Here is a 26,088-nt window from a genome sequence, read left to right as displayed (position 1 = left end):
TTTTTTTCAAACATCCCCCTGCGCCAATAGCCCAAGGCCGGGCATGGTTGAGAGTGAAAGGAAGGTTACTGTGCGACGGTCTCTCACGCTTGGCGTGCGTGTGTATTGAGTGAAGTATCAGAGACGGAGTAAAATATACATACGCTGGCGGCCGCAAAGCAAAGGCACAGCACCATCTTCAGTGGACATCACACGGATGCATCTTCGGGGGAGAAAGTGTGAGAAAGCCGAGCATAAACTGCTTCAAAAATCAAGAGAAACGGTAGTGCAAAATGGCAAACTGTGTAAGTAAATTAATGTCCAGTACAATTGGACAAATTTTGCGCTCGTCTCTCCCAAACAGATGGATTTTAATAACCTTTTAGAATAGAATCTTTTAGAAAAAAGGGTAACTTTTTTTCTGTGGCGGCCGGGTGGTGTAGGTCTTCAAACGGCAGGACCGGGGTTCAAATCCCATCCGGACCGTCCTCCCGTAGTGAGGGCTAACTGTCCGACTACGTGGTGTTGGTAAGTCTATCCCTTAGAATGTCGTTAAGCCAAGAAGAACTGTTTTCCTGATGCGTTATGTGGTTTTTACAATTCATAATTAGACCATAAAAGGCGTCTTTGAACTTTGGGAGTTCAAATATTTGCTTTCAATGTCCTCCTACATCGTACGACGTGCAGCAAAACAAACAAAAAAAAGCATAACCACCTGCTGTGGGCTAAAGTGTCGAAATATGATACCAAACGCATACAAACATGCTCATAAAGTAATCGTACACATGGTCCCTAAAACCCGTCATCGGAAGGAAACCAAAGCTGAACTACTGTAAAATGAAATGAAGAAATGCCGGCAAGGCAAAAAATGATCGGCGCATCATGTTCGAGGGACAGTTTTCTCGAAGAACCGAGAAAAATCGTTTTTTATTTATCTTTTACACGCCTTCATAGATCCTTTCTTCGAACAGGTTTAAAACGAAACTCTAGATTATACATGCACACATACGTAAAACGTATTTCAGTGAAATCTTACCTTAGCGACCTGCTTTGCTAGTCATCCCGACCAGCTAACAGGTGACTAAATTTATAGAAAACACCTAGCTGAGATCAGAAAAACGATTGCAAATTGTGAAATACGAAATGTCATACAAGTCACACACACATTCTAATATGCAAATATGCTTCAAACATGTCCTCTTTGATGGATAGTACGACCCCTAAAATATCTGATCGAAACAGTTAGACGAGCAGTCAGATTTTAGTGCTTCCGCATTTACCGCACCCGAGTACGCATCCACCGGAAATAGATGGAGTAATGTTCGTATTAAGAAGCAACGCAACAGTATGCATTTGGCGAAGAAACCAACTGTTGCTTGCTATTTCGATCTATGGCTATTTTGAACCACCACCGTTGTGCAAGTGAAGGCGTATCCGTCTCACCAAACAACAAGGGTGACGTGGTTTTTATGGCCGATTAACGACCCTCTCTACTTATTCTCGTCTTGCAATCCGATACCGAGCATCGAGTGCATGTGTGTTTTCGGGACGCAGACACATCACAGTACATCCAGCAGTGCTCTTCGTCACTACCGTCAAACATGCCGGGATGCAAGGGTGTTTCTCATTATACGCTCATCACCAATTCTTATCCACACATGGACAGCGTTGCTGTAAGTGTGCTCGTACACAACAAAGTTGCAGCCAAGAAATCCTAGCTGCGAGCGGGCAAGTGTACCCTCACCATCCACCATCATCTCCGGTTATATGGGTTTTGGAAATGCATTTAAACGATCGTAAAATATAATGCACTCGCGTGCGGTCGTAAAAAGAGCGCAAGATGCAGCGGGAAAAGTGCTATACGCAACACGCAACAAGAATGGAAACCGGGCAGCAAAGCAAAAACAGCTGTTACAATCATATTTCTTCTACTGTCATCACCAATTATGTGCTGGAAATCTGTTTATTCAAATGTTTCGTTACGCGTAAACTTAAGAATGACGTCTTGAAGTAGCGTAGAGCAATGCAAAGCAACGTGTGGTAAAGTTACATATCGATGAAATTCAAATTAAGATTTATGTTTTATCATTCATTATTACCAGTTTATCAATAGAAGATCTTCTCAATTTTTCCTAAGTTGAAACATGTTTCTTACAGGGAATGATTTTTAAACGCTTCCAATTTCTAAGTATCAGCAACGATATCGAATAAAAATATTTTAAAATACGACTTATTTCACGAAAAATGTTTTAAAATACGAAATAGCTAAAATACGACAAACTCTGCATATAACCTGACAGCCAAAACAAGACACCGCAGCAACCAATCGATTCATTTTGTACCAAGCTGTCATTTAAAATTTAAATTATTATTATTTACAGCAGCTCTCTGTTTTCTACCAATATGTAAAAGAGAGAGATCTTCGGGCAAATCGATTTACACTTCAACGATCTCACCGTTGGAAATCGATTATATCAATCTCTATATATACAGGGTTTCTGAGTACAACTAGACAAGTGCGAGGCATTTCGCTCAAGATGAACGGGACAACGGGTAGGTTGAGCTGGACAACCGTCGCCGTTTCTCGACAGTAGTCAAGTTGAACTGGACAAACGCTAGGTTGAAGTGTACAAACGTCTAGTAGAATTGGACTGTCATATTTGAAATGGTTGATGAAACGGTTTGAAGCGTTTCGGAAACGCTTGGCAAATTTTAAAATTAAAAAAATTACTGCTGAGATGCACATTTTTTTGTAATTTCCAATTCTAAATAATTCCCAAACGTACGGTACGTATACTTTCACACAGAATATAATTACGATCAGAATGCATGGTTTTCTTTAAAAATGTGAGGTAGAAACAACTTCGTCTTCGTCGGAAGGAAGGAAGAAGAGAAAGGTCAAAATTATATCCAGAAGCTCATACGGGAAAAATGAACTACTATATTGCTACAAGTTTTATGATTTGTTTTACGTTATATATAAATTTGTAATGAAACAAATTCAAAAAATTCTATTCTACAGCATTATTCGAAAAAATCCCATTTTTTTTAATTCGACCAAAGGAATAGGTCAGGGAGGGGAGCTTGATAGAGAGGATGCATGAACGAGCACGAAGGAAGATAGGGAAATGAAGAAGTAAAACAGATTGACGTGGTTGCATCAAGGAGATATAAGTATTTGAATGTCGATGAGCAAACAACAGATTACAAAATTTGCAGCACAGCACATGAAGGAGAAATACCACGACAATTTATTACCACAAGCCGAGACCCTTTTTTTGACCGGACAGACCGTAATTTGCGGGTGCAAAGGTAGGTTCTACCGGGCCTTGAATAGTGATCGAAAATAATTGTCTAATGGTGTATTATATTAGGTCCGCAAATAAGTAACGGCCGTTTTGAAATCGATGGGACCACTGTGAAATGTGGCGCGATTTTGACGTTTACAAACGTTATAAATCAAGTTCGGGAATGACATAATCAAACTGTGTAAGCAGATTAGTGATTAATTCGAGCGAGTAAAAGCTCCTAGTTCTTCAAAATGGCTGATTTTGAGCCGGATAAGCGCCATATGCGGGAGGTGTTGCTGTTTTTGTTTCGAGTAAAGAAAACGGCTGCCGAAGCAAATCGAGAGCTTTTGAGTGTTTACAGCGATGCTGCTCTAAGCGAAACAAGGTGTCAGGATTGGTTTCGACGCTTTCGAAGCGGTAATTTCGCTGTGGATTATGCTCAACGTGAAGGAAGGCCCAAAACGTTCGCCAACGAAGAATTGACGGCTTTACTCGAAGAAAATCACTGCCAAACGCAAGAAGAGCTTGCAGCCGTGCTTGGTGTAACTCGTCAAGCCATATCATCACGGCTGAACGCGTTAGGTACGATACAGAAGGAGGACAAATAGATACTACACGCGTTGAAGCCGCGGGACATTGAACGCAGACTCTTCATGTATGAATTGCTGGTCCAGCGGCACAACAGAAAGGGGTTCCTGCACAGAATCGTGACGGAAGACGGGAAGTGGATTTAATTCAGCGATCCTAAGCGCAAAAAATCTTGGGGATCCCCCAGTCATACACCAACATCACCAGCTCGGCCGAACAACCATAGCTCGAAAGTTATGCAGAGTATTTGGTGGGACCAGCTCGGCGTCATCTACTACGAACTTCTCAAACCGGGAGAAACAATCACTGGTGAACACTACCGGAAACAATTGATGAGTTTAAGCCGAGCACTGCGCGGAAAACGGTCAGAATACTCAATACCCTCACTCAAATGGGATGCTTTACCGCACTCACCGTATTCACCGGATCTGGCACCATCGGATTTCCATCTGTTCCAATGGACAATACTTTGATTGACCCAATTTCTACAAATAAAAATGCCACGACTAAAAATAAACTTATGAAAAAACGGCCGTTATTTATTTGCGTTTGCCTAATATTATGTGCTGCGCAATTGCGATATGATCTTAGAGCGTTGCTTTGAAGGTGATAAATTGCGTTACCTAAATCAGCTTTTTTTCTGTCATGTACTGCTGTGGCGTAAAATATTGTGACTCTAACGAAACCGTACAAAAAACACCATGAAATGGTAAACATAGCCAGGTCAAAAGGAAGCCCAAAAATCTCCTGTCTTCTTCCAATAATGCTCCAAATAATTTGACGAGCGTTTGATTGGATCAATCAGCTCGGTCGGTCACGAATATCATCCCCAGCTAACCTCAATGCCAACAACATAAAATACCAAGCCACAGCAATAGAGGGGGGTCTCTCCTAATCAGCATAAAAATTCAACCGCCCCAACCAACCCTTGGACAATGTATAGACAGGCTACACTTTTCATTTGATTCTTGTCATTCTTGATTGACCAGCGTCACGCTACACTTCGCAAGCGATCGAAGAGAATTCCCCCAATAGCTCTCTATTACTGATCGACCACCATCAACAAAGTATAGCCCATGTGCTCTCGCCCTTCTTCGACCCAGTGTGGTGCAGCATAAATCGGTAAAAAAACGGGATGAGTAAAGAACAGTAGTACGGCAAGCAAATTTACACACCTATAGAGAGCGGGAACACAAATACAGACACGAACGCAAGCTACACAAACACACAAAAATCACGTGTCGGTGGAGTAAATAACAATACGCGATAGGTACGCTATCAAATCGATATTGATAATTTTTGGTAATAGTTTTTTTTAGAGTTTGCTTTCATTTTACATTTTTCAAATACAATGAAACAGTTGCAGTCTGATTTGTTTACCCTTCCACCACTCCCCTCTGGTAAACAACACATACTATCATGGAATATTCTATTTCCCCATTTTGCCTAACTTTGTACTGACCACAAAACTCAATTTTCACAGTTACGGTATAGTGACTGCAAGTACAGCCAAGCAAAGAACCAAAGGAAAATAAAAACTAAATGTTTACTCGTTAAATTTAAAATGGAGGAGAGCATTTATACGTTTTTCTTGTTTCGGCATTCAACGCCGGCATGCATTTTTTTGCAGATTGTGGACAGTGCTTGAGAGCAGTTCTGTTTTGCTCCGCTCTTTCAAGTAAACTCATTTGCTCGGCACCGTGTGCAACTTTCGCCGTAACATTATTAATTTCTCTTCTTTCCTTCACACATTGGCCAGTAAATTTGGCTGGCTTGAAACAAATTTGCACCTATATCCATGGTCAACGAAACAAATTCCGGCCAAAAATATAATAAATGGCATAGAAAACCTAGAGGATGTACCCACGTAGCTTCCAGTAAATATACAGTTTAAGCAAAAATGCAGCAACCATTCTTCTTCTTCTTCTTCCGTTCCGGCCAAAACGCTAAATTGTACAACGAAAATAAAACATCCCGACAAAACTGTCCCTACAAATGCGATGAGAAGGCCAACATGGAGATTGTTTCTTAGGGACTGACAGAGAAATTTGTCGGAGAAGCGGCAGAAGCATTCTATGCTGTAATTTAGTCTTGCGCAGTATAAATCCAAATGATTAACCAACGAAACAACACACACCACCACTTGTTATCGCCTGGTTTGTGTTACGTTTTAATCATTTCACTTTCTTTTGCGATTATTTCGAATAAGCATTTTAAGGCTAAATCTTTACTCTATTGCTTACGATGTTCGTAGTAGTGAAAGTCGTTGTCTGGTGATTTATCAGGCTACATACGAAATTATCACAATTATGCACACCGCTGTCAATTCCCGTCGAAGTACAAAAACCAAAGACATTTGAGAAAAAAAAGATAAACAACAAATTTAAGGACCAAAAATCACACGCGTTCGAAACGTGAGCATTTGCGAAACGAGAGAACTACACAGAGCGCGTATGACGCCCGCTGGCCCGAAACATGAGAAAGTGAGAGTGAGCGCGTGAGCGTGAGGACGTAAGCAGTACTCTTCCAAACAAAAATCATAACAAAGAAAGTAAGGGTGCATGGGACCGATGGAAAATCCGTCCAAAGAAGGCTGGGTTGGGGGTGTGCTGGCTGGATGATGATGGCGATGCAAACTCGAAAAGAATAGAGCAGTATAGCTAGAAACGGAGCCACCATCGCGGAAACAATGAGCATAGAGAAAGAAAGTGACGGCACCACACACGTACACATCTTTTCACCGAAACCGGGCACATAACGCACGCGTCAACCGAATTCCAACCCACCCGTCTCAGGCTTTCCTGCCCGGTTTGCTACTTGTCTCTTGTTTTACCATAAACATTCGGTGGGAAAACATCGAAACCATCTATCCCGGCGGCTTCACCCGCTGCTCGCTGGGGCACATGGCGTTGGCACAAAAATAAACGTGCCCACGGAGACCGACCGAGAGTCGTTTTCATAGTTCCACCAGCCGACCGTAACCGTTACGATCTCATTCCTAGACGGGCCCGGGGTCGTGATTTGTGTCGACTTTTGACCAGTCTGTTACATTTTCAGCTGTACACGTGTGTTTGTGGGTAAATAATTTATCTTTTCATAAATTAATATATTATTCATAATACATTGTATACATTAAACGCATTAAAACATTCTTGCCTTATATTCAACTGCTTCAATATAGCTTCAAAATTTTACAAATTGTAACAGACAATGTGCGACAACAACCTTTCTATCAAGTTCTACTAAGGTAAGCTTCCGCAAGATTCCAAAAAATGTGGATGATGTGAAAACATCTGCGCAAAGCAACTGTTTAAACGGTGGGATGGATGGAAACCGTTTTCTTCCGTTTTAGTAAAGCTGGATGACAATTACAATTACGCAATGAAGTCTTATTATTCGCTTCAAACGCGGTTTAAAACTTGCTGTACCATAGAAGCTTTTCTTATTTTGTTTTTCCAAAGGGAAAGTATTCATGGAAATGGAGGGTGGTGGAGGTGGGGAGGGATGCTTTACTTTAGGCTATTTTTGAACATATCCGTAACTGGCGGACAAAAACAAAGCCAATTCAGGTTGTACGTGGGTGGGTCGGAGGAAACCCTCGATAACATTGCGAAGCTATTAATAGCGATAGAGTAAATCATTGCCCTTAAAAATACCGGTGAAGAGCATCGTTGGGTTTGACATTTTGAGGTTTTTTCTATAAACGCGCATGTTATGAAGAGTTTGAACTTTGATTTCAACACAGCTTTGATGAAAGTATACAACAATGAGAAGGCTTTTTAGTATATAAAAGGTTCTGAATTAAATATTACTACAATCTGATGATTTTTTCACTTAATTAATCTACTAATAGTTCAGATTGGTTGGCCCGGTGGTGTAGGCGACATCGGTTGACAAAAATCTCTGTTAGTGTAATGCTGATTTTCAATGTCATACTTTGCTGGTCATCTAATGATATTTGCCGAAAAGCTCGAGGAAGTTATGGTCGGTTAGAATCTGACAGTTCCAGAAAAATAGTCACGTGAGTCTCTATAAATATCTACTTCTTGGATCAAAGAGCATTTATATAAAGAGCTAGCGATACTACTCTTTCTCATGGCAAAAGTGACAGTTCAAATCCAAAAATCCAGATATAAAAAATAAGAATGTTTATTGTTTGGGATAGCGAATCGATGTCTTGTGATTGGAATCTCGGCATCATCTATCCCATAGACAAGAAGGGAGATATGTTGGACTGCAACAACTACAAGGGTATTACGGTGTTGAATACCGCCTACAAAATATTCTCCCTAATCCTTGAGATCATCAGATCTTCACCATGCGTCAAATCTTGGAGAAGATGGCTAAACAACAGTTAAACACGTACCATCTCTTCATAGATTTCAAGGCCGCATATGATAGCATAGCCAGGGTAAAACTTTACGAGGCCATGAGCTCTTTTGCAATCCCAGTCAAACTGATCAGGTTTGTTAGAATGACCATGACTAGCGTCACATGCCAGGTGGAGATGGGAGATGGGCTCGCCTGTCTCCTATTCAACTTGGCGTTAGAGAGGGCCATCCGTGACTCGGAGGTGGAGACTTCGGGAACCATCTTCTATAAGTCAACTCTGCTCCTGGCACACGCTGATGATATATACATCATTGGTCTGCGGCTCTCCCAGGTAGCAGAGGCCTGCCAAAGGATCGAGCAGGCGGCAGAAAACCTCGGATTGCAGGTTAACGAGGCAAAGACCAAATTGGTGGTGGCTTGGCATTGATCAGCGGCCCTACTAAGAAATCCAGAACTACGTGGCGATGATGTACGGATAGGTGATCGCAAATTTGAAGTCGTCCCAAACTTCACCTATCTCGGGTTAAAAGTCAGCCCCGAAAACAGCATTGAGACGGAGTTTTCGGTCATTCTACAGCCTGAGGAAACGTCTAAGGAATCTTACCTGAAAAAACCAGTCGCGACGGTCGAAGCTGGGACTGTATCGTACTTTTATAGTCCCAGTACTCACATACGCCTCTGAGACATGGACCCTGTCCAAAACAGACGAAGCCCTCTTAGCCGCGTTCGAGAGGAAGATGCTCAGAACGATGGTTGGCCCCGTATGTGTGCCAATGTTATACAACGACACTACAACGACGAGCTGTACGAACTGTATGACGACCTCACCGTCGTGCAGCGAATTATGTCCGCCAGGCTCCGGTGGCCTGGCCATGTTATACGCATGGTACCGGACGAAACAGCTCAGAAAGTCCTTTTAGGCCGTACACACGGTCAGAGGAGCGTCTGCGTCAGGCCAAGACCGCAAAGCGTTTATAGCGCCTGATAAGTAAGTAAATGTTTTTCCCTATAGTTTAAGTTCGTAACTTGAGTCTTATTTTTCTACAAAACCGCTTTTAAACCACACATACTTGCTAGTAACCTATACCCTACATAGCCATATACATGCAAATGAATCATCCGTGTTTTCCCATCAATATTTTTTATGACTCATCGATATCCGTTTTCAGCAAAGTGGGACGAGGTGACTATGGTAAACAAATTTACTACAGACACTAGTACACATTTGAAATGAAATGAGCCTAAAAAGTTATCGTTAAGCACTAAAATTTAATTAAGTACTAATTTACCCGATTAAACCCGTCTTCTAAGAGCTCGAATAAGAGAATGAATGATTAGTTTCAATTAAGACACATAGAACACACATAGAAAAGGGAATTGCATTCCACCACAACACAACGTGACGAAACACCGCCCAGCTTGTGTGAGGGCCACTGCGATTCGGAGGAGTGCACCAGCTCGGCTCGGCTGTTGCAATTAATCACGGACGCGACCAGGTTTTACCATGGCACGCCATACGATCTTTTATTCCAATTCTCTAAACTCGTAGTCATCTGTCTCATGGCCATCGTGCAAACCGTTGAAGACAACAACAACAACAACAACAAAAATGGAGAAACTGAAGGGGGCTTCTGCCCCCCCCCCCCCCTCTCCTCCCCCCCTCCATTGCTGACGATGGCAATGAGCATTTAGCACCCTTTTACGAAGGAAAAAAAAAACATATCACCCATCCACCCACCAAGGTAGACCGCGTATCTCACCAATACAAACACACACACACACACGCACACACATTGCAATTGACTAAGTTGGCTTAACAACGACAGCAAAAACCAAGCCACCTGCAAAGTGGCACACTTCGTTCAACCCAACTCGCGCGCACACACAAACACACAAGCAATCCAACAAGCAAGCAAGCAAGCAAACAAACAAACGAACACATAAGAACAGTGATCGAGCAAAATGCAGCAGAAACATCACAACGAAACACATACACACAAAAAGCCCTTGCAATAGGAAAACGGTTGAATGAAGGTTTATAACTGCGAAAGGATGCGTTTCGAAGTTTATCCCTCCTTCTTTCGTTGTGTTCCGTCTGTCCGATATGCCTTGACCTAACTAACTACAAGCTTGGGCACACACGCATTATGTCTCATGCCCTTTGTCTCATTAATCTTTACCTTCCCCTTCCCCTGCGATATCCTGTCGCTTTTTCGTTTCCTACGGCAGACTGCCGGCCGACTGTTGCTAACGTCTTTATATGGAACACACAGAGGAGCATCACGCGGAACGATTTGTCCAACGAAAATACTTCTCATCACAGTACTATCGCTCCACACACAGAGAGGACACAGCACAAGACTACCCATACATGTACTCGGGGCCAATTGGGTGGGTTTGATTGATTAACGAATGTTATCAATTGATTGCACACCACTGAAAATCTCTTGCGAAGCATTCTAATGGCTTGACTTTCGGGCGAAACTTTACCAACCCTTTCATGTAATTGATATCGGGGACGCGTTGTATTCAAATGATCGCTCTTCTAAGCTCATTTAAGTCGTCCATATATGCGATGTTCCACTAATACTGTTAATAGTATGATGTAACTATAACAAATGGTCTTCGATTTCACACTTCGACAAGTACGGTTTAACAGGGTTTGTGCGACTCGAAGCTCAGTTGTTTGTTTTTCGATGGGTTTTAAATATATACAGAAAATCAACAAATGTGACGTATTATTTACAATGATTGGTAGTTGTTGTTTTGTTCTGTGAATGGTAGCAAAGCATATTTTTTTCGTTAACCCCTCGGCAAGGTACTGCGAATTGTGTTCTTATAAAATGAAATCAATTCTTCAACTTTAAAATTTTTGGCACGGCATAAACATGTCTACGATGTCCTAAAAAAGTTCTTTTTTTTTGACGTTTTGTGGCTAAGATTCGAATTATGGCAGCCGTTTGTATTGTCTGTTGGAAAAATAAAACTTAACAAAAGGCAAATTTACAAGTAAACTGCAAAATATTTTAACATTAGGTAAATGCCACGGAGAAAGTTGGTTGAGCGATTGCATTATTGAAAGCTTTCCTGGTTCCAGCCAGCATTTCTTTTGGCGTGAGTTCTTTTGCCCTTACAAGCGGAAACTTTGGCTCAATCCCATTAAGAATATCGAGGAAAATTTCCTTCGATACACGAAAATTTTTCTTAAATCTGAAAAGAACAATCTCGAGAACATATCTAAAAAGTTTTACACAAAAAAATCGTATGCGTATCGTCATCACAGTGTCAAAAATTTGAACGGATTTAACGCACAAAATAGTCGCAAATGTTGCTCTAATTACTGCTTCATTAAATCATAACTGATTGCTAAAGTCCACAGTCATGATGCCAATTTCTCCTCAGTGAAGGCATAATTCCATAAAGTGGTTCTAACGTTCCACAAAGCGCTAGCAGTATTCAAATATTAATTTGAAATATTCCCCTAAGTGAAAGTACAATTCGATTCTATGGATCGAAACCCTGTATTATGCCAAGTTTATACCTAGATATATGTTTTACCAACATATTAAGGAAATTTAACATTGTTTGCTTCAATATTTTGCAGTTTCGTGTCACGTTTAGCAATACCAAACACTTCTGGATGAGTTTACCGGGATCCGTTTAACTTTTTATGCTTGCTCGCGCGATGATCAAAACGGTGTATTGCTTTGTGAAGGTCGATGCCGCTATCTTCTAGGCCACCGGCCCTCCCCACGTATCCGAACTAAACTATATAAATATCGGTTCTAAAGTAGAAATAAAAACAATATTCATAACCCCACAGCTCCAGGCAAGACAAAGTACCCTTGTAAAGTAATTGCCAAACATCTCGCAAATTTGATACGAACCCACACATACACAAACATAAACGCGTGTGCAGTTCAACGTGTGCTGCACGAGCCATGCTGCAATAAACATCGATCGTCACAAACCCTCCCCCTTCCCCTCCCCTAAGCTTTCAAGTGCATGAAGATCCTCACTCACTATTGTGTACCTTCTCACTGTCCCTGTGCCAACAGTGGAGCCACACACTCAAACAAAAAAAAAGACAACCCTTGAATCAGCAAATAAATTTACTCACCTTGCACTGCCGAATGAATCCGATTATGCTCACTGCTCACACACAAACTCATCGACTACCTTGTTTTTCTTTTTTCTTTCCTCATTCGTTGGCATAGACGGTGGTGTGTGCAGCAGCAGCAGCTGTTTTCGTGTTGCGCGAGAGCTTTTGTTCTTTTGACCAATCAATGTTGAATGTGAGCGTTGGCTTTGTGTGCGTCTATTCACCAATCAATAGCGCATAACGTAAAATATGGGTAGGGGGTGAGAGGAGTTGCAGCGCCATCATTTCAACCTTCGGGGGTTTTTTTGCGTAGCCAAAAGCACCCAACACAACATTTACTCTCCTTCGCGTGTGAGTGTTTTACGCTGTGTTATTTTGCACCCAAAGTAGCCACATAACGTGTTTGCGTCACAGTAGGCTTTTACTACCACTACGCGTACAGAGCACAAAACCCAACACGCACACAGCAGTCTCTCGCACGCAGCGCGTAGATTGACTCAATTGTTCACGTCCATCGCATACAACCGATTCACAGCTACAAACACACCGCGCGTCCGGTGGGTTTAATCACGCTCACTTGCTGATTACGATTACGCGAGTTATCACAATTAGAAACGGCGATCGTGTCGCGCCTCACACCAACACACATTCAAGCTAGTCACACACACACATACACAACACACGGGAAGATAATTGTGCTATGTGTTTGGCGCTGTATATGCATCGCATGACACGCGGATTACGGCTTGATTGCGCATTACATTTGTGAGGTCGTACGAGACACAAGACTGTGCACGGGAATTTGACTGCTCGAGAAAAACAACTATTGCCAACAACACACCACACAACAACACACAACACACACACACATAGACATTTTCCACGCACGCGTGTATTACGGGCAACAGGGAAAACAACATCCTCTTTAGCCACCGTCACCACTACAAACGCAACACTCTATCGTACACGATCTGTGAACTCGTTTTGTTCTTCGATGGTCATTTCGATCGCACTCAAATTTCACGGTAACCTTTTTCGCATTTAAATCCACTGTTTTTTGCCCGTTCTTCGTAGCGACAGGGCGGCTTGCTTTTCAACTGCTAAACGGTTTTCATTTTTATCTATACTTTTGTGCACCTGTTTGACGATCACTTTTTGCGAATTTGCGAACTGTTTCATCTGCACTACAACTTCTCCCTTGCATTGGCACCAACAATCTTACTCACGTTCGTTCGTGCTCACTGACAGCTCACTAGCAACAATCTTGCACTGGCAAGGGAATTTCCGGCCGCCTTAAACACACCACAAAACCACTACGTTGTCTGATGCAAGTAGGAAACTAGAAAAATATTTAAATATTCACAATCACGATGTTACAAAACAGTGGATGCGTATATTGTTTCAAAGTTTCATCTTTGCTTCAAAAAAATGCTCACAACAAGCCAGCGAACACAATGGAAAACAAATTAAATGTACGTACTATGTAAAAACAACATACATTTGCCACCTACACACCAACGATGTATTATTCGATGCAAAATAAACATGAACGCACACCGTAACGAAACGTTTGCGATACGCTTGATTTAGTACAAATTGATTTCACAACCTCCGGTAGGATGGAAAACCCCCCTCTAATCAACTCTCCCCCTCCAACCCCCCTCGAAGAAGTTCAACTACATTCCACGGGTAGTGTATTCAGTGCAGATATTACACGCACAATGTCGGGACACATCTTGCCCACCCACCTGGCGATGGATGCCGCACAGGAATGGGAGGGCTGGGGTGTGGTAGCGAACGGTTCAAGTGAATAAAAAACAACCGCTGGATATGTGTCAGTTTCTGTTGCACAAAAAAAAACAAAACATTGTCATATCGGCTGCGTAGTTATAAGATTTTTTGAAGAACGCAAAAACAAGATAAGTTTTATTGTAAATTCTCAACGATTTGCCGTAATAATGGAAAGAATCAGTGTGAAACTGAATGTGACTTTAGAGGCGATTAAAAAAAATTAAAATATGATAAATTACGTATAATTTATCATTTTCTTCTGTAAGAAACATAAGGAAAATTTTAAGAAATCTATGTTCAAAATTTTCATCTTTGTCATTACGATTTGCTAAGCAAAACAGATAGTTTTTATGCTTTTTTTAAATTTAACTAAAACTCTACCAACTGAAAGTGATAATTTCAAAGTCGTTGTTAGTTAGCTACATTTTTTTAATGATTTGCCATGTTTTGAATGTTTGCATGTATTTATTCTTATTTATTTTAAGAATATTTGGGTAGTTTATATTGTTTTTAGTGAGCTTTATCAATCTATTTTTAAGGCATATTTTCCTCATAGTGACAACATTTAACCGAAATGCAAATTGAAAATATTTAAAAGTAAACATAAAATAAAAGTTTAATTATGAGAAACACTTCTTTTTCTTGGCTTAACGACCTACTAGATCATGACAGGCATCTAATGGCTCTTAGACTTGCTTAGACTTGGATAGTCAGTACTCAATACAGGGGTTTCTCCGGTTTTATTGACACATTCAGCGCGTTACAGAATCGTTCGAGCATACTATTGGGTTCGGCTGATTGTTTTGATTTGATCGGCAGTGCTATTGACACTCTTGGTTGGCTCATTTTTCTCCTGTTTACATGCTGTCATAACAAAAGTGTCATCGATTGGAGCGTGTGATTTGTTATTTTGCTAGTGGCAACTTTGGAGCTGAATTTGATTTCTTATTTAAAACTTACCAGGCAAATGTAAAAACATATCCAATTCTTTGCGAAAATTTCTATTTGTTTGCTGTAAATTGATATGGAAGCTTTTCGGGATTCAGTAACGAGTTACCACTTGCAAAAAAAACAATTAACCGGCGCTCCAATCGATGACACTTTTGTTTTGACAGTATGTGAACATACCGGTGAAAAAATTATATACATTTACAGCAGGAGAAAAATGTGCCAACCAAGAGTGTCAATAGCACTGCCGATCAAATCAATACAATCAGCCAAAGAAGTCAATAGTATGCTCGAACGTTTTTATAACGCGCTGAATGTGTCAATAAAAACGAGCGAAAACCCTGTAAGGAGGAACTGGTCTGGAAGGGGATTTGTACTCCGGTCCTGTCCAGTAAAAACCGGCACCGTAGTCGCCTCTCTATTGGATCGGCCGAGAAAAACTCTTTTTTTGTTAATTAATTCAGCATTTTTATCACAAGTGTTATAATTGCGCAAGCGGTGTATTACCAAACTCAGGTTATTGGCACACTTACTCTACAATGTAATCGAGAAGAATACGGATCATGGGCTTGACATTTCCCTAAAAATAATTACAGTTACGGGAACTCTTAGCCTGCCATTAGCGTCATTCCCTTGACATGAGAATACCACTTAGTTGGAGCTGCGTATGGAGAGACGGTCCTGACGGGATTCGATATCCAGTCCTGCCATTTTAAGACTAGCGCCATTAACGCCTTATATACGGAACCGGTCGAATCTCAAATCAAAATAAGCAAGCAAACACATTTTTAATCGTATTTGTTTCAAATATGTTGTACTCCATTTGCCGGTAAAATCTTTACCGAACTATGCTAGCTAACATTTCAACTGATCAGCTCCAATATAGCGTTCAAATCCACTGGCTTATAGCATTAGAAAAAAAAGAACCCCACCACCGATGTACCGTGCACCGAACCTTTTAAGCAAACAAAAAGGCAGCCTTTAAAAGCCTTTCTTTAAGAAGTTACCCTCGCAAAGCATTTTATAAGGGGACATTACTGTTCCCTTTTCCTTTTTACCATTTTAATACATATGTTCGACAAGCCCGTGGTGATTCTCAGCACGGATCTTACGCATAAGAAATTACACACGTGCAATACGGCAATCGTTCTATTTCCTTTAAATTTTTCCTTTCCTTTAAGTTTTGAAATGAACGTACGAATATTCCTTAAGTTCAAAGGACAAAATGCAGTCCATTGACGACATTGAGAAGTGATCGTTGTTGGTTGAGGGTCGGCCAGGCAGTTAGTTTGACAAAATATATGTGAGCAGTGAGCAAACAGTGTTTGTAATAAAAATTCCATCACCGATGCTAGACAATCCGTGGTGCACTATGTGCGGCTAAAAACAGTAAAATAATTGTGAAATGCGATATCAACTCGAAACGGTTTTCGGTTCGGGGTGACGTTCTTCTCCTCGGTGCTACCATCCACCCTGCCGACTGCCATCAGCTGCTGCTCACTTGCAATTGCTTATTTTTTTAGAGTTGACTGCTCTCATTCGCAAAGGGATGGTTCTCGCGACGTACAAGTACAGCTGCTGCTGCTGCTGCTGGCTACTGTTGCCGTGTTGTGCGTTGTGGGGCTTACTCTGCCAAACCTTCCCACTTCACCCGGTTGTGTGTCACACAATCAAAGGTTTACCGAAGAAGAAGCCGATGATGATGCGAATAACAGCAAGAAAGGTAAGAGACTCCAATGTACCAACGTGCGACCGAAAGCACACGCACACCACGCGACGGTTTTTTTTTTTTTGCTCGTGCGACCATTCTCGCGCACATAATCACACACAGTCTTGGGGGCCTCCCTCTCTATAATTGGCTCTATCTCGTAGTGAGGTTTTTTTGTGTGTTATTTGCCTCTTCTCACCCACCCCTTTGCCCGACCGAACTACTTCACCCAAAAACATCTCATTAGCAACAGAGCTCACTACTCACTGCGGGTTGCGGCTACCCCCTTTTCTTCTCACTTCAACGTCTTTTTTTAGGAAGGGGGAGGGTGGGAAGGGGAGATGTTTCTGGCACTTCCTTTCTGGCACCCTGCGTAACCAATTTTCGTTCCGCGTTCAATGTTACGATGCTTTTTTGGCTTTGCTCAATAAGTTTTCATTTACCGATCCCGGTGCCACCTTCACGCAGGGCAGCAGCCTGCTTTTCGGCCTTTGTCCGCATTTTCTTCCTAGCTCATAACTTTGTGAACATAGTTGAACGGAAAAAGAGCTACCGCCGAAGTTTCTTTGTGTGTTTTTCACGCGATTTTTCTTTTGAATTCATTTGGTTGTTTTATATCGCTTCTTTTCGCACACGTACTACAGTGTCTTTACAGCTTTCACCCGAGACGTTTATGGAAAGCTTGCTTGTGTCACACGTCGGCACCGTTTCGCGTACACCAAAAAAACACGGTTTGAACCAGACCAGAACCAAAACTATAAAAATCACACTAACGGGTTGAAAATTCGTGGCACATGCCATCAATCGTATAATGTTGTAAATATGCTTCTTATCAAAATGCTATGAAAAAATGCTTACTTTCAGCTGAAGAAGCAGCAACAGTCTAGCAGCAGTACTTCTTCAAATCGGCACACGCATGCATAGCATGCTACGACCACGGGGGGAGGAAAATAGCAATGCACACATCGTAAAAACACGCAACCATACGTGCGCACACCATCAGTCATCCACAAACACATATGCATACGGTGTGGTGTGTGTGTGTGTGTGTATCCATCGTCAGCCTTCTCTCAAATGTCAACCGCACAAGGACTTTTATGGGAGTTGTGAAACTTTTTCTGTGAGATTTTCCCTTTCATCCTTTCTCGCATTCGCACACCTCTGAGGGCAAAGGATACCGGCGCAACGACATCAGGATGCCGATTGTCACCGTGCATGTGTGTGTATGTGTGTGTTGGTTTGTAAGCATGCGTGTGCGTGTGTTTGCATGTGCAATGCAACAATGTAACAATGGAACAGGGTTCTTCACGTTCGCGGCTGGTTATGCAGTTGGGAAGGAAACATATTTTCAAAAAAAAGAAAACCCATATATTGCACATTTGGACATGGGGACACATTGTTGGTGAACCATCGGGACACACGCACAAACACCTATGCACACGTACACACATACTATACAATGTATCGCAGCAGCACGTAGCGCTTGTGGAGTACATCATCATCATCTACGCAAAAGCCGTTCGATGTGTGGTTGATAATTTTCGTTGCCTTCAACCTTATTGCAACCTATCTCTCATAGTCGCCTTTTTCTATCGTATCTTCGAGAAGAAACGAGCGATTTCAAAAATATACCATTCGCGAAAAAGGGCACCCACCGTCCGGTCCATCAACGGTGATAGTAATGATTATGAACATGTGGAGAGAAAGAGAAAGAGAGAAAGAGCAAGAGGAGAGGGACGGAGCGCCAGGTATTTGCTGCTCCGTCAACGGCCAGCGGGGTTGGCATGTGGAAGGCAGAAGCAGGGCGCAAAAGTAACAGGCAAGGTAGATCCGTCAGTTACAACCCAACGTTGTGGGGATTTCCGTCTAGCACTGCCATGAGCGAACGAACGAAATTGATTATTGGGGGCACATTTTCAGTTATTTCCTTTCGCAGAATTCAACTGCATCACACAATTGTTCCTTTTTGGGCTCTGGTCCACCCCTTTACACGACAGGATCCTTTTGTTCCTCCCCTCACACTCGCCAACATTGCACCCTTCATCGAGGCCACCACCATCACTACCACCACGACCACCAACCTTCACCAAAGGGGTATTACAAATTTCATTTGCTCTCAATCGCCAACGACAGAATCACCCGTGTGGCCACCGTATAATTACATGTCCATAGGGCTCGGCACGGACCGTACATCCGCATGACCACTAGTTTTTCCGGCAGCTAGCCACTTCCGACGATCCCCGCGCACCCGCAATACACGATACCGAATCACTTTCAGTCGAAAAATCACCTTAAACGGCCGCAATGAAAAATGTACAACACTCAAAGATCGCCATTTTATTTTCTTATTGTTGTTGTCATTCCTGCTCTTCAGCACTGCGCCCACGGTGGTCGATTTGGGCGGACATCATCTTGCTTCGTAAGCTGACATTTCAAAAAGCAAATTTTTGTAAATTATGTAAAGGAAACAAAAACTTCGCCATTTCATCACACAAAAACCCAAACAATTCAATATTTGAATGGATAAATGCACTGAATCCAAAACCAAACTGTTCTGTTGTACTGCTATAAAACGGGGAAAACGTATTTAAGTAGTTGTTTAATAGTCGCTTTGCTCAAAATCTGTGTTTTATTTTTTTCCAAACGATATCAACAACCATCCCTTCAATTAAATCGAATTAAATAAATTACAACATAAATCCTGCCATAAAAATTTTATTTTTAACGAAGATTTTGAATTGACTTCTAAATATTGACGAAACTGTCAAAAACGCGTTCAACGAAACTTTCTGTTTGTCATTTTTGTAATGAAATATTTCTCACAAGGCGCGAAATTTGGCATTTACACGTTGTCGTCTGGATTAACGAAAAAAATGAAAAAAGTATTGATATTTCAAAACGTTTGTCTTCCGATTACAATATAATTCGCGATCAAGAGCGTTGTATTCCGGCCAATTGTCATTATAGTGCACTAAAATCAAACATTCAATTCAGCCAACAGTATAGAGGATTACAGAGCACGATATTAAACGATGCCACTGCAAAGTTTTCATGTAGTACAACGTACCGAAATGCATACTTTCTGAAACACTATCTTTTTCTAAAATAGGTTGATGGTTTGTTCGAGAAGAACAACTATTTTCATATGCATTTACTATGAGGCAACCGCAGTACTATTTTAGTTATCTTATAAGATTTGTAATCGTATTCGCAATTTATTAATGTCACAAAATGCGTTATTGTAGGTCGTTATAAGGTCTTCTGTAATAAATCTAGTAAATCAATCTTTCTAGCATAATAGATGACAAAAGTAGAAAGATATTAAAAACAAATAAGAAAGAACGAAAAATTTTTCAACGAAAAGGTTTAAACATATTACGTATTGCGAAGGGGTTGGCAATTTGGTTTGAATGTTTTGCTATTGCTATTTTGTAATTCAAATACACATAATGTTTCGTGTTTTTTTCATGCGGAGTACTTTAAAAACACAATTCTAATTCTAATAACTGAACATTTGTAACCCTGTGCCCGTTGTTGTTATGTATCGATACGTAAATTAACATTTATTTATTCTCTCATTTGTGTTATTGGTTGCATCGTTTTGTCACGTAAAGTGTTTTTGTATTTCTTCTGCCGCGTTCATCAAAAACGTCCGTAACGTAAAATGGTGTTATATATGTATATGAAACGGGACGACTTACAGAGAGTAATATTTACTCAAGGAAAAACTAATTATCCTTTCACGTAATCCCACTTTTCTTTTAGGCAAAGATGATGCGCCTCTCTATAGCGCGACGATTGGTTTATGCGTTTGTCGACGTTTGCACTTTTGCTTCTTTCCTAAAAAGAGATTTATCTTACAAAGCTCTTTCGTTTAGTGGTGACCGCACACGCGTGCCTGCAATTTGCTGCAAAGAGGCATTTTATTAATCTCTTCTTTTCGCAAAAAAAAAAAAAACTATTCACACCTCCTCGCTAACCAAATTCGTCGCCATCCTAGGGTATTATATCGTCTTCCGTTTTTTCCTATATTATGATTTTTACTTTCTTGTGTTTCACGTGTTCCAGGGACATGCTTGTATACTTTCTGCTATCGATTTTGCTTTATTCATTCTCCCTTTTCACATTCGCTAAAAATCAGTCCATTTGATAGCGATGACATGTTGTACTTACACGATAACTTTTTACTCTTTTTGAACTCAGTATCTACACGATGCTTGTTTGAAAATAAGCGATACACAAACATTTCTACGTTCTTCTCATGTAGTACTACATGGTGCATGAAATTATTGTTGCTGTGTTGAATTCATCAGGAATTGATCCAAAATTCACACAACTCATATCATATTATGTTATGATAAACCCAAAATGCTTTGTGACTCGCTTACTTTAGAATCGTGTAGATGTCGAGTTATAGTTCACACACACACACGCGCGGGAAGTGAAAAATTCAACTGATTTTGCTTTTACTGAACAATTTAGAGACCAAATAATATGAACCACTAATAAAAGGAAAACAACTACGCTTGTGCACCAACAAGATACTATTTCAGCTTTACACACGTGCGCGCTCTAATGAAATCTAACTAAAAATTATAGTAATTTGGGATACTATCTGCCACCTACATAGCTTCTGCTATCGCTAGAACGCTATACACACTCACTCGTCCTTACTACTGCTTTGTAGAGATTGTAGCGATATCTACAAAACCAGTCGGACTATGCTTGTTGCCGTTAAATCTAAGAGAAAATATGTTGAACATGTAAAGAAAAACTAAAAGAAGAAAACACTTTCCATATTAAAAATATATATATGTATATGTATATATCTTCAACAGGATTCCCTATTGCAGCTTCGATGGTGTACTTGTGTCTATGCCTTAGGTCCCTTGATTTCTTTGTTCCAATTAAAAACTGCCACCCTTTACTATCTCCCCTTAACACATACAGAATAAAAATAGAATGTTAAAATTGTGTTTTTTTTTGTCAAAGAATTGAATGCATGCGATTGATAAATGCAGAATGGGTTTCGCAAAAACCCAAAAAATTGTAATAAAAAGTTCCGGTTGAACTGTTATACTTCATACCACATGAATAAGATAAGTAATAAGTAACAGAGAAATAAAGCATATAAACGTCTTTATTCATCATTCCTTATACGATGTCAAAAACACAATCATCTTTATACCAACAAAACGTTGGTAAGTGTGTCATTATGGATGAAAATTCTAATTCCGGTCCAATGAGACACACAAAAATAGGCACCAAAAAGAAGGAGAACGTTATTCCCGTTCAATTGGAACAAAAAAATAATAAACAAGTCCATCGGTGGACGTGCTGCGATAGACTAATAGCAAGACACACATATACACACAACACGGTTCACATCTCAAGTTGTCGTCAACTTTAGACTAACGAGGTGCTACCGCACACCTGTTCTCTACCTTTCTGTATTGGGACATTTATGCTGCTGCAGAATAGTCAGCTCACTACGAAGGTCGTCTGCCCGGTCGCTGTTAAAACCGTGCCCTTACGTAGACAGCACTAGCGTCGTGCGAACCGTACCCAAGACGTTTGGCGTGTTTGTACACCTCGTTCGAAGCTGCGGTAATGGGCAGCGATTGTTCCAGTCCATCTGCCAGGCTTAGCGCGAGCTTGAGGTCCTTCTGCATATGCTTCAACGCCTGATGAGTTGGAAATTCGCCCTTGATTATAGCTATGAAATAAAAAAAATATTAAAAAAACAACCACAATTAATGAACCGACTCTACCGACTTTGTTAAAATGAAATAAATAACGAAAAAATCTTTACTCACCATTTCCCTTTTGCAACATCATTTCCGACGACATGCTAGTCAATTCTAGCACTTCCAGAACGTCTTTTTGTTGCAGCCCAGCACGATCCGCTACGGAATAAAAAAGAACACACACGTACATTTCGATTTCATTTGAATTTATCAAGCGACCGACTACCTACCGAGTGCCATCGCTTCCGCCACACCAGCCAGCGTAATGCCAGAAATCATCTGCAAAATTAGATTCATCTTTGTAGCATTGCCAACGTCGCCCAGGTAGAACGAATTGCGGGATATAGCTTCGAAACAGCTTTGACACTCCTCAAACAGTAATCGATCACCGCTAGCCAAAATGATGAGGGTTCCCTCTTCCGCTTGGTTCTTTGAGCCTTGTATCTGGAACGACGGAATAACATGCGTGACTATTTTTCCCTCTTCCGTACGGCCACTAACCCCTCTAACTTACTTGTGCTTCCAAATAACGGCCTCCTTTGGAGATGATTGCTTCATTGATGTCATTGGATGTTTCCGGATCGACACCAGTCATCTCAACATAACCCTTACTGGTCAGGTTTGCCGACATAACGCCACAATTGCCGAACACCATCTGAGCAAGACAATATAATAAGTATGTAAGTAGCAATGTATTCCATGCCCACCTGCACCACATAATCTCTTCCCGCAAAACGACGTCCCATTACTTACATCCTTTGCAACCTGCGGATCGGAGACGCACGAGTATGTCACATCGGTCATTTCTACCACATCCGATGGAGTATCCGCAACCTCGGCCCCAACCTCTTGGAACTTGCGGCATTTGTTAGCGCTGCGGTTCCAGACTACGACCGAGTGACCGGATTTGATTAGATTTTTCACAATCCCGCAACCCATCACTCCCAGCCCGAGAAAGCCGAACTTCAGCTGCGAAGCTTTGATATTACGCGATTGGACCGCATTGGAAACGCTCGACATGTCGATCTCTGGCGTCGCTGGTCGAGTTACAGTAACCGGACGGTTCAGCAGATGGGTCACCGGCGCATTGCGTCTTACCGGACTAGCGTAACTATCGATATCCAGCGTAGACAATTCTCCCGAATCATTCAACAGCTTCTTCTTACGTTTTGGCGATGGCGTACTGGTAACACCATCGTCCAGTGCAGCTTTCGCTTTGTTGCCAACCGAACGCACTTTCGTCACAGAAGTCTATGGCGCGAAAGAAAAAGGAAACCAACACGATTAGGCAACCTGGTACAATGAAATTTACTGGCATGTTAATGCACCAACTATTCTACCGGGGGATGTGTAAATCTACAGACTCTCATACAGAGACACAAACATACTAAAGGAAGCAGAAAGGGAGGTAAGTGTTGGATGTAAATTTTCGACAGACATTGGTGCCAAACATGATACTGGGAAGTAAAATAATCTCGATCACACACCACCTTATCCACGTTCAACTTGATTGGCAACGAGGCACGTACTTTCTTCTTAGCTGATTTCTTTACCAGCGGCGTTGAGGTGACATCCTCCACCGATTCCAGGACGGCGGGGGTCGACGTGTTATTTACGGAACCACCATCCTCGGCTCCGCTCTCCTCCGTACCGCTGGTGACACCTTCGCGAAGTCTGTTGAACTCTTCGTCTGGATCCGGCCGATTGGCGGCCTCGTTTTCACCCACAAACAGAGGTTGAAATTTCTGTGGTTAAGAAATTGTTCATAAGCACGATTTTTTGTGTCCTAAGGTAAGACTGGGGAGGAGGTTCGCATAATTACCTCCGGATTTACACGGAACTCTTCTATCTGTTTCAAAGCCTCTTTGAACTGAGCAGTTTTGCAGGAATTCAGCAACGTATCCTTGAACTCGAGATACGGCTTGATTTGCGTTTCTTCGATCCAAGCACTGCAAGTAAAGTATGATGCATTATTGAATGACCCCATGGCCACATAAGCGTTCGGATTGTTGATGAATACTCACTAGTTGTTGGAGCCAAAGAAGAAAATACACTTCACTGGATTGTTCTTTTTGACCGCTATTTTACGCAGCTCTGCCGGTGGAACCGAAATACGGCCTGGCCAGGGCGAGAATCCCTTCATTTTGGCCCTGTATGGAAGAAATCACACAATTTTGAGAGAAACATACCACCATACTACCAGCAATCGTCACATGGATGCAGAAGAAAAACAACACTCCATGTTTGAGGTTATGTTGCCTATTCTCCCGCTTCTTTCGTTTGCCACACTGATGCAAATGCAATCGAAACCATATACACGCACACGGTTTACGATGCCCCGAGCCCATCGGCACCCGACGGACCACCACAACAGAACTTTTCTCCACCACTGTAAAATGGTGCTTTTCACGACAAACACTTACCATACGAGATCGTTAACGGCGTAACCCGTGCTGTCGGACATTTTTGTTTGTTTTATGTTGCTACTCGCTGCTTGGAAACTGAACCGCCGCGCCTACTGCTTGCCGTATTCTTCTTTAGCCGTAGCAGCACTTGAAGGATTCCACCGTCGGTATAGCTTTTGGCCTCTTTTGGACTCTGATTGGCACTACCCGCACTCTTCGAGGTACGGTGGCTGCGCTGCCCGCGCGTACGCACTTCTACACACGCGTGCACACACACAATCAATTAAGCCGTCCGATAAGCCGACGCCAAGCCGACAATGATGGCGGCCAGGGGGTGGGCAAGCTTGATGTGACAATTATGCACACGTAGCCAAAAGCGGTAATGTAACGCAAAGCACTAATGGTGAATAGCTCTTGCGGCGTGCCCTGCGGGAATCGAATGAAAACTACCCCGGACTGTTTTTGTGAAGCGGCCGCGCGTCACTTTTGTCACTATGATGGTGCGTGTGTTTGCGCTTCCTTTTCGTAGGCGCGCTCTATCGCCCTCTCTCTTTCTAGCTGCTCTTCGCACACATACACGCACACACATGCAAAGGCAAACTTACGGCAAGCGTTACAAGATGATTGCCACCGAAAATGTTCTCTTTGGCGGAATGTATCCTAGCCACCGAAAAACAGCGATAATATTTTTAGCAAACTAACTATTGTACACACGGATGCGTGTCCGGGGCGTTCGCAGACCGCGTTTTTCTAGGCCGTAATCGCTTGTACAGACTTTTTATGCTGGAGTTTTTCACTGCAATTGGTGCTCACTGCTGCAATCGGCGATAGTAAAAAATGGCGGTTGTTATGATTTCGATGCTTCCGAGACATGACATACAGGTCGACATTCATCAGACGTTTCTATAGACATTTCATAAAAGATATAGGATGTAAAGTTATTTTACATGGTAGTGAAATTATTATCTTATATGAAAACGTTCAAATTAGCAAGAATGGGAAACTCAATCGAGCTTTATTTGCCTTTGCGGTGGAAAAGAAATGATGTCCGATGATCCGACATACCCAATGTCGACTTTTGTTTATTGGAACTACGTTTAAAAAAAGGAGCTTGTATTGCGAATCAAGACATATGAACGATGATATTTTTTTCATGGTATAAATTAAAGAAAGTTACAGCGAAATTAAACAGGAAACT

At 41.7% G+C, this 26,088-nt stretch overlaps 3 protein-coding genes across 6 annotated transcripts in view; all 3 read right to left on the bottom strand.

The window, feature by feature from the left end:
- The window catches only part of LOC126564633 (ankyrin repeat domain-containing protein 13C), a 250,773-nt gene extending 231,965 nt beyond the window's left edge, over window positions 1-18,808 (bottom strand). The window contains exon 1 of the mRNA XM_050221717.1: window positions 18,804-18,808. The gene's annotated coding sequence lies outside the window, so the exon portion shown is untranslated. The remainder of the gene's footprint in view (window positions 1-18,803) is intronic.
- LOC126565725 (guanine nucleotide-binding protein subunit gamma-e) overlaps window positions 1-26,088 on the bottom strand; it is a 377,807-nt gene that overhangs the window by 141,563 nt on the left and 210,156 nt on the right. The gene's annotated exons all lie outside the window — the stretch shown is intronic.
- Window positions 22,223-25,090, bottom strand: LOC126564434 (cytokine-like nuclear factor N-PAC). Of its 3 annotated transcripts, none has more exons than XM_050221477.1 (9): window positions 24,909-25,090; window positions 24,510-24,635; window positions 24,308-24,434; window positions 23,973-24,230; window positions 23,239-23,736; window positions 23,000-23,140; window positions 22,716-22,929; window positions 22,555-22,644; window positions 22,223-22,454 (listed from the first exon to the last, which is right to left on the bottom strand). In XM_050221477.1, exons 1-9 carry the CDS (start codon window positions 24,947-24,949, stop codon window positions 22,255-22,257), a joined length of 1,695 nt encoding a protein of 564 aa, XP_050077434.1. In that variant the 5' UTR covers window positions 24,950-25,090; the 3' UTR covers window positions 22,223-22,254. The 3 variants fall into 3 exon arrangements, with proteins under 3 accessions (XP_050077434.1, XP_050077435.1, XP_050077436.1); XM_050221478.1 differs by having other exon boundaries at window positions 23,976-24,230; XM_050221479.1 differs by having other exon boundaries at window positions 24,015-24,230.

Source organism: Anopheles maculipalpis, chromosome 3RL (assembly GCF_943734695.1).
Source record: "Anopheles maculipalpis chromosome 3RL, idAnoMacuDA_375_x, whole genome shotgun sequence".
Classification (NCBI taxonomy): domain Eukaryota; kingdom Metazoa; phylum Arthropoda; class Insecta; order Diptera; family Culicidae; genus Anopheles; species Anopheles maculipalpis.
Note: the sequence above shows the minus strand (reverse complement) of the source record. Positions and strands in the feature narration are given on the sequence as shown.